Genomic DNA, 8,709 nt, shown 5'->3' on the forward strand with positions numbered 1-8,709 from the left:
GCGCCTCCAGGGCTGCATGAACCGGAGGGTCTTCGCCGCGACTCTCTGGCTCCGGTCAGCCTGCCCTGGACTCCTGCGCCTGCCCGCGGGATCCACACTCGAGCCGCTCGGATCGACTGGAAACAGTCTGGCGCAGTGACAGAACCGAGTAAAAGTCTGAGGAGCCGGGACAGGCTGAGACAGCAAGCGGGACTGAGTCTGGAGAAGAGACGCCTGACAGGGGAGTAGATCACAGCCTTCAGGTCCCTGGAGGGTGATGATGGCAGTCCAGTGGCCAGGCCTGCATGCAGACCACACGTCCATTTTCACGCAAGTTTGCATGCCTTCTCAGCCTTGTTGGTGGATTCTCCTCCTCCTCCCTGCCCACGTCTAGGTCCTAAATTTAGGAAGATCACAGCAAAGCCCCCTGGGCCCTCTCAGCAGGAGAAGGCCGGCAGGGCAGATCTGCCCCTTGTAGAATAACAAGAGCAGACACACACGCGCACACACACACACACACACACACACACGCGCGCGCGCTTTCAGGAGATCTGCCCCTTGTAGAATAACAAGAGCAGACACGCGCGCGCGCGCGCACACACACACACACACACACACACACACACACGCGCGCGCGCACGCTTTCAGGAGATCTGCCCCTTGTAGAATAACAAGAGCAGACAGACACACACACAGGCTTTCAGAAGTTCAGCTCACTTCCTCAGGGGCGGATGATGCATCAGCTCACAGACGTTTGTGCTATACTTTATATCTATCTCTATACATGTGGAAATGCACACATGCACACCACACTGTATATTACTATATTATGTAAATAAATGGGAGTATCTGTCTACAGGATGTGACCTAATGTCTCCATTAAATATTGAGAAGAACCACACATACATACTTTGGTTAGTCTACAAGGTGCAAGCTTAGCTTGCCTTCCATGGAACTTCGGATTAACTCCGTGGACAATCTCACTCATCACATCAGCCACATCTCCCACTGACTCCCTGTCCTGTGCACCAGGCAGGTGCTGGACCCAAGTGCCAGCCCACAGCTGCCTCCTCTCCTCTTTACTTCACAGGTCTTCCTTCCAGCTCCAAGTCTCCAGCTGGCCAGTCCCATGTCCTACCCCTTGGGCATCTTGGAGCTGCCCAAATTGTTCCAAAGCTAGGAGAGACCACAAAAAAAGGCTCAGACTCTTCCATTTGGAACGAAGTTTGAGGGGGTCAAGGACGGAGGTCTATAACATCATGAAGCGGGCAGACCAAGCAACCAGGGACCTGCTGTTCCCCGCACCCCAGAAGACTAGAACCAGGGGGCACCTGCTGCAATGAGATGACAGGTTTTAAACCAACAAGGACTTTAAAATGCATTGATTTTTACACAACACACTGTTAACACGTGTTAACACACTGCGTTAACACACTGTTAACATTCATTGCCACAGGGGTTGGTGGAAGCAGAGAGAGGAGCCAGGGAAAACAGGGAGCTGGATAAATTCATGCATGATTGATCTGTTAATGCCTATTGAACAAAACAGCTGGACATGTTTCGCCTGGCATCTCCCACTCAATAATGGTGGATGCTAGGCAGGGGATTGAATAGGAGGTCATTCCTGATTCACCTGAAAGATGAGAGACAGGGGGTGAGGAGGCAGCAGCAGAGAGTGAGGGTAGGATAGGGACAGCTCTCCCCCAGCATGCATCGTGGTGGTGACATGCAGGCTGCTGAGCAATGTGGTGATGTTCTCCTCCAGTGATGTTATGTTTACCATGCATGTTGGACTGGCAGCCCAGCAAGTTCTGGAGGAAGTGGGTCACAGCTGTTTTTAAGGCATGGGGGGCTCCTGCCAGAGGGAAAGATGGAGCAAGGGTCCTAGCACCACCCCAGATACACAGACAACATCTGTTAAACGGAATGGACCAGGCTGGCAATCTGTGCCAAGCCTGCCTGCCCCACCTGCCACCTGGCAGGATACAGCAAGACCCCAGCCTGATGGGGTGGTTCTGGCTTGGGGGTTCCCTTACCTTGAACAGCACCAGGATTACCAGGCCCAGCATGGAAAGGCTGGCGTTGATGGCCAGCGTCTCCCACAGACGCTTGCCCTTTGGCTGCATCTTGCCCACTACCCACTGGGTCTACTAGGCTCAGCAGAGCTGTGGCAGAGGGAGGGGCTGACACAGGACCTGCCAGAGAGGACCCCCCCCCGCCAGCACTGCCCCAGCCCCACATTCACAGGGCCAGTGCAGGGCCCACCTAGTCTTGCAGCCCTTAATGTGCAGCTGGAAGAGGCTGTGGCTCTGGGACAAGCGGTCATTCTACGCTACCTTCAATACCGAGTAGTTGGCTTTGGCGGTGTGCAGCAGCTTCAGAATCTGGGGCTCATTCTAGGAGGGAATGAGGCCCAGAGGGACCCAGGGCCATAAGGCCTGAACTCCTGCCCAACCCAGCCACAGGTTCCCTTTCCGTCCAGCCCAGACCTGTCACGTTTCCACCCTCCAAAGTGCCACAGGCAGAGAGCAGGCCTGGCGAGGGTGCTTGAGAGATCCTATTCAGTGCTCCCCACTCTATAGCATCTACTCTTGTCATTGTTGGGGATAGGACACTGAGCTAGGACCATGGATCTGACCCAGTTTGGCCCTGTTGATGTTCTTGTGCTGCCCTACCCTCAGCAAGTCTTGCAGTACAGCTGTGCACTGCAGGCTTTGGGGGGGTCCCACTGCCCCGCTGAAAGGCACTGGGGCCCCTGCAGGCTCGTGCTGCCAGTGTCAGGGACCCTGCTTCCTAAAACACATTGTTCTGTCTTCAACTCCTTCTGTGCCAACACTTGCTCTTCCAATGCTCTCAATAGGCAGGACCTTGCAGCCAAAGGGCAGATGTAACCTAATAAGGGGCTCACACCCCCACTAGGGGACAAAGATCAGGACCCTTTCACCTCCCTGTCAGGCTGTGTCAGTCACTGCTGTTCCTCCCCCCTCAAGCCTAGACAGGGACAAGCAACCCCTCACTCTGGTTGAGTCTGGCTGTCTCCATCAGGAGGAAATATAAGGCAAGAGCAGAGCATTCCATGCTATAGACAAACTCCATTAACCAGGAAGCTAATGGTTCAGTGTGCGTGTGTGTAACAGCCCAGCAAGGGCACAGTTACCCATGATGGCAGGCTAGTTTGAGGCAGGGGCCAGGCACAGACAGATCCTGCACATCAGGGCCACGGGCATCGGTCTCCACATTCTTCCCAGGCAGCCTGTTAGCTAGGCTGCGGGTCTCTGCGTCAATCCTCCTGTGCTGTGAAACCAGAGGACCAAAGCCAGCCCTCGTGCAGCCCGGCCTGGTATCCACCTCCTACAAATCCAGGCATTTTACACCAACTTCTCAAGTCTGGCTCAACCCTCCACCTAGAGACAAGGGGAAGCAGGCAAAATCCCACTGAAATAGGGTTTATTGCAGGGGGAGAAGGGCACACACACATTCACACACACCCCACCCTTGCCCAAGCACAAAGGCTTGTAGGCTAACCCTCTGGGCCTTCCTACACTGGTCTCACTCCAAACCCTGACTTGTCCCTCTCACTGGACTTGCCTGCCCTGAGTTGACGGAATATGTCGACTACAGGCAATCACCCCAGCGCAACAGGCTCCTGGATATTCGCTCCTTCTTTGGACAGTCCAGTTACTGCAGATGTGCCTAGTGGCTCTGGGCCCACTATTCAGGACAATGAACTTTAGGTGCAGCATGGTCCATCTCAGGCTCACAGCTTAAAAGCTGAGCAGTGTTGCTGTTAATCCATCTCAGTAGGCACTTCTCGGCTGAGCTCTGACACTTTAGCCTTGAACATGGGCTGCAGGGAAGTGGAGGAGCATGCTTGTGTATGCTAGAGCAAAAGGGAGTGAGCAGTGAGGCCAGACATGGAGGTGCTAATACAGGAACAAGGCAGGGGCTTTGCCTAACACCACCCTGAGATGGGGAGAGGGAGAATGAGGGAAAGCATTGAATGCTTGTTGTTGTCGTGGTAACAGGGTAGGGGCCCATTAAATCCATCACCCCAAGGAAACAACCCCCTCCCCACCCCAATGAACTGTGGGAAGCATTAATAGAAACCCAAAGCAGGTCATGAGAGCCACCAGCAAACCAACCTCAAGCTAATGCCCAGCCCAGTGGGATGGGGAGACTCATCCAGGGCTGGCACCTGGGGGTTTTGCCATCTGGCAGCAGCCACAGGTTGAGGCCTTTTCCAGCTACTGGGGTTTGCTGTTCTGTCCTCTACGTACTGCCTGTGCCATCCCACTCTGCTGGGCCAGGACTGCCTTCGCTGGTAGTCCGGGTATCCTTCAGCTCCTCTGGCCCCGGTCAGGCCAAGGGCTCTACTTACAGTGCTTCAGAGCCCTAGGTCACAGGTGCTTCCCCCACAAGTACTCTGGCTTGCCAAGGAGTGTCCAGGGCTGTGGCCTAGAGTCACAAGTCAGGGTGTGCCCCAACGCTCCTGCTGTGCCCACACCAGCCCCAACCCCTTCTGCAGCACTGCCCCCACCCAAGCTCCAGCCTCCTTCAAGCTGGTATGGGACCCACTACCCTTTCCCCCCACCCAGGGCTAATATGAACCAGCAAAGTGCAGAAGAGGCAAATAGCCCCCATCGCTTCTCCAGTGAGGCCTGGCTCCGTGTCCAGCTTGCTACCTCCTCCCAAGGAAAGATCCCAGGAAGCAATAACACCGACGCTTTATTGGATATAAAAGATTTTAAAAAGAAATAAAAGAGTAAAAAATAAAGAGCGTTTTGTTCCTTCACACCCCACCCCTCAGCTGGGACCAGGTCCCTTCCCACCACCCCCAACATCTGAAGTCCGTGGTAGACCCCCTCCTCCTTTCTTGTGTGCTGGTGCCGTGCCGATGTGACACTGATTAACCTGAAAAAGTGGAAAGGCAGGGGATGAGGAGGCAGCAGTAGAGGGCCAGGTGGGGGTAGGCTTAGCCCCCTCCCCGCTTCCCCAGCACTCACCGTGCTGGCAAAGCGCAGGCTGTTCAGCGACTCACCGATGTTCTCCTCCAGTGGTGCTATGTTTACAAACATGAGCCTGTGGGCAGGGCAGGGCAGGGGCAGAGGGTTGGTACTGCGGGACATGGGGTTGCTACCGTCCTCCCCCACCCCCAGTGGCAGGGGGCCCCCCACCCCGCCCCCCCCCCCACCCCCCCCCCAGGTCCCAACCTGTACTTCCACTCACATTTTAGAGTTGCCGCCCAGTGAGTTCTGGAGGAGGTGGGTCAATTTGCTATTACGATAAGGCACATGGGGCTCCTGGAAAGGGAGAGATGCAGCAAGGGTTAGGGCCCCACCCTGGATGGATAGATGGCATCTGTGCAGGGGCATGAGCCACGCTGCCAGTCTGAGCAAAGCCTGTCTGCCCTCTGGCCCCATGCTGTGCTAGACAGGATGCTGCAAGGCTCCAGCCTGACAGGGTAGTTCTGGCCTGCAGGGTTCTCTTACCTTTTTAGACAATGCCAAAATTACCAGGCCCAATGTAGACAGGCTGGCATTTATGGCCTGTGTCTCCCGCAGCCGCTCGGTCTTTGACTGTGGCTTTAGGCGTTCACTACCCGCCAGGTCGACCAGGCTCAACACAGCTGCGGCAGAGGGAGAGGCTGACACAGGACTGCCCAGAGGACCCCCCCCAACCCTGTGCCCCCCCAAGCTTCTGCAGCACCCCCAGTACTTCCATCACCCAACACCCACAGGCACAGCGAAGGGCCCGGTCAGTGTTGTAGCCCTTGATGCACAGCTGGAAGACGCTGTGGCTCCGAGATGAGCGGTCATTCTGAATAGTCTTTGCCACAGAGCGGTTGGCTTTGGCTGTGTGCAGGAGCTTCAGCACCTGGGGTTTGTTCCAGGAAGAAGAAGTGAGGCCCAGAGAGACCCAGGCCATCACGCCTGACCTTCTGCCCAGCCCAGCAGCAGGTTCCCCTCCCACCCTCTTAACACTGCTTCTTCCACCCTATAAAGCACCACAGGTGAAGAGCAGGCCTGATGAGGGCACGCTGAGACCTGCAGCCATTTTGTGGCCAGGTGCAGGCTGTGGTATTGCAACAGGCACATTGATGCAGGGGAATGAAGTAACTTCTTCACCTCTAGCTCCTACCAGTCTCACTCAGAGGATGATTCTTCTGCCCCAGACTAGGCTGCAGGCACAGCCCCAAGCCAAGACAGGCACACCATAGTCTGCAGCCCCCCAGGCACTTACCTCCTCCTCAGAAGCCACAGGCACGCAGCGCAGGTTGGGAACGTGGAGATCCTCACTGGCCTGACTGACACGCCGGATCTCCAGATCAGGGGCCTGGTCTGAGCGCCCCACCAATAGGTCACGCAGGCCTTCATTGTAGATCTCGAGGAAGCTTGCTGAGAAGCTATACTGCAGGGGGGGACAGACATGCACAATCAGCCAGTGCTGGGGCTGTGGGGGCAGCAGGCCGGGAGACATGGGCACGGAAACTCACCTCCCAGCCTTTGGGCTCCAGCTCCTGTGCGCCCTGGAAGACCTGGCGCACGGCTCGGGGAATCATGCCCAGGGTCTCCTGGTCCAGGTTGTCCGGCCCCTCCATGGTGTAGGTCTTCCCACTGCCCGTCTGTCCATAGGCAAAGATGCAAACGTGATAACCATCCAGCGCTGACTGCAGAGGGGAGCAGGGGAGAGGGGTTATGAGGAGAACAGCCCCCTCCTCCCACAGCCTGGCCCAGCCCAACTCATACCTGCACTAGCTGCGCAATTTCCTCAAACACGTCCGCCTGGGAGCAGGCTGGGGGGAACACGCGGTCGAAGCTGAAGTCGTACCTCGTGTTGCCTTTACAGCTGCGCCCGGTGTGGGACTAAAGATTGCATGGAGCAGGGGAGAGGAAGAGGGATCAGCCAGGGGGCCTCATTCTTTGCCCCCCACTCCGTAGCCCAGAGAGTACCCATGGGGCAGGAAGCCTGCGCTGCTGCACCCGGGCATGACACTCTCCCCACCTCGGCCTTTGCTATCACTCTGCAGCTTGTGGCTATCCTCACCTGTTGCAGACAAACTACTTCTGAGCATGGGCAGCAACCCACAGGGGTCCCCCAGGGAACAGGTCAGCTTCGTAGGGAATGGATTATACCTTTACCAGCACCCCTGGGGGCTTCAACACTGCATGGGGCAGGGGCATCTCCAAACTGAGGCTAGACAGCCTGTGGCTGGTGCCCATTGTGACCTAGGCCCATTGCTGTCCCCCACCCCCCTGCCTGGCTCACCTCCTCCGGCCGAGAGAGCACAAGTGCTCCATTGTCCTGTGGGGGGAAATGCAAGTGCTCCAGCCCCTTCCCCGCCTCCTGTTCAGAGGGCAGCAGGGGCCGCACACGGCAGAACACGCGGATGTTGCCCTGTGGAAGAGATGCATCAGTCTAGCCCAGGACCCCAGTGCCCTCCCACCCATCTGCCCTGGGCCCAGCCCCACCTTGAGCTCCAGCACCAGGTTGTGCAGCCGCCGCCGGTCCATCTCCAGCTGGTGCAACTGGTCTTCTCTCTGCGTTGCAGCCTGCAGCAGGGTTGTCACCTGGGCTTTCAGCTCCCTGTTCTCCTGTGTGCTCTGAGCCAGGTCCCCCTAGCAGGGAGCCCGAGTGTCACTTAACCCTGGCTCAGAACTGTCTGAAATGACGGGCATGGGAGGCCATAGCTTGAGGCATCACTATGACCTGGTGACAGGTGCTAACACATGGGCTCACTGGATACAAGTGGCCATCAGCATGGCCAAAGCGGGCTACTGGGGACAGGTGGGGACATCCTGGGGCAGTGCTGCCTATGACGACAGGGCACTTGTGGCTCTGGCAGAGGTGCCGTGGTTGCAACAAGGGAAGCCAGGGAAGGCAGCATCACACAGAGTCACTGGCCTGGCCTGGACCAGGGGACTGTGACAAATGCCACGTTGGGAATGTGATGCTGGAACAGAACCTGGTGCCATTACAGCCGGTGCCCACAGCCTCACTGAGATGTTGCCATAGGAAACTGTGCTTGCGTGTCAAGCTGCAGATTGTGCTCATCTGTCAGAGCTGCAGCGCCGTCTGTCTCCACACACACAGCATGGAATAGCGTGCCAATGGAGACGGGCCGATGAGCACAATTGCCTGCCCCAGAGCAGGCCGCGGGACAGCAGAGCTCCTCATCAGAGGCTCTGGGGCCAGAAGGAGAGCCAAGCTGCTCTATGGACCCCTCAACTTCCAGACCCACCTCTCTGGCTTCCAGCAGGGCTGACAGGTCCCGCTTAGCCATCTCCAGGTCCTTGTTGGTCCCCTCGAGCTCCTTGTTGGTCCTAGTGGTGTCAGTGAGCTGCTGCTTCAGTTGGTGCTTCAGATCCGACAGTTCCTTCACTTCCTTGAGGCGCTGCTGGGCCTGCTCCTGGGACACGTGCAGCTCGGACTTCACAGCCCTAGAAGTGCAAGGGGCCAGGGTCACTCCCCGTCCGCATCAGGCTGCTCCTGCCCCCACCCCACCCTCCTCTTACTGGAGCTGGCGGTCCAGGTCCCCGTTACGGGCCAGCAACTCCTGCCTCTGCTCCTCCAGCTCCTGGCCCCCCTTGCGCAGCTGCTGCACCTCTTCTTTGTAGGTTTTGAGCTCTGCCTGCAAGTCGCTCACTTGGCCCTTCAGGTCCCAGGGTGCCCGCTTCTTCTTGCCACCCCCCAGCTCCAAGGCACGGCCTGAGGCAGAGAGAGAGATTGGGG

The 8,709-nt window shown here is 57.3% G+C and overlaps 1 protein-coding gene across 1 annotated transcript in view; it reads right to left on the reverse strand.

Annotated features, from left to right (window-relative positions):
* Positions 1–1,070: 1,070 nt before the first annotated feature.
* KIFC1 (kinesin family member C1) overlaps positions 1,071–8,709 on the reverse strand; it is a 7,970-nt gene continuing 331 nt past the window's right edge. Inside the window, exons 2-13 of the mRNA XM_006032297.3 lie at positions 8,493–8,685; positions 8,219–8,417; positions 7,449–7,595; positions 7,246–7,374; positions 6,726–6,842; positions 6,473–6,646; positions 6,220–6,387; positions 5,715–5,853; positions 5,469–5,605; positions 5,206–5,279; positions 4,983–5,058; positions 1,071–4,890 (exon numbers count right to left, since the gene is read on the reverse strand). Of these exons, the coding sequence (XP_006032359.1) occupies positions 4,783–4,890; positions 4,983–5,058; positions 5,206–5,279; positions 5,469–5,605; positions 5,715–5,853; positions 6,220–6,387; positions 6,473–6,646; positions 6,726–6,842; positions 7,246–7,374; positions 7,449–7,595; positions 8,219–8,417; positions 8,493–8,685 (1,661 nt within the window). The 3' untranslated portion in view covers positions 1,071–4,782. The remainder of the gene's footprint in view (positions 4,891–4,982; positions 5,059–5,205; positions 5,280–5,468; positions 5,606–5,714; positions 5,854–6,219; positions 6,388–6,472; positions 6,647–6,725; positions 6,843–7,245; positions 7,375–7,448; positions 7,596–8,218; positions 8,418–8,492; positions 8,686–8,709) is intronic.

The sequence above is a fragment of the Alligator sinensis genome, unplaced genomic scaffold (genome assembly GCF_000455745.1).
Source record: "Alligator sinensis unplaced genomic scaffold, ASM45574v1 scaffold634_1, whole genome shotgun sequence".
Lineage (NCBI taxonomy): Eukaryota > Metazoa > Chordata > Crocodylia > Alligatoridae > Alligator > Alligator sinensis.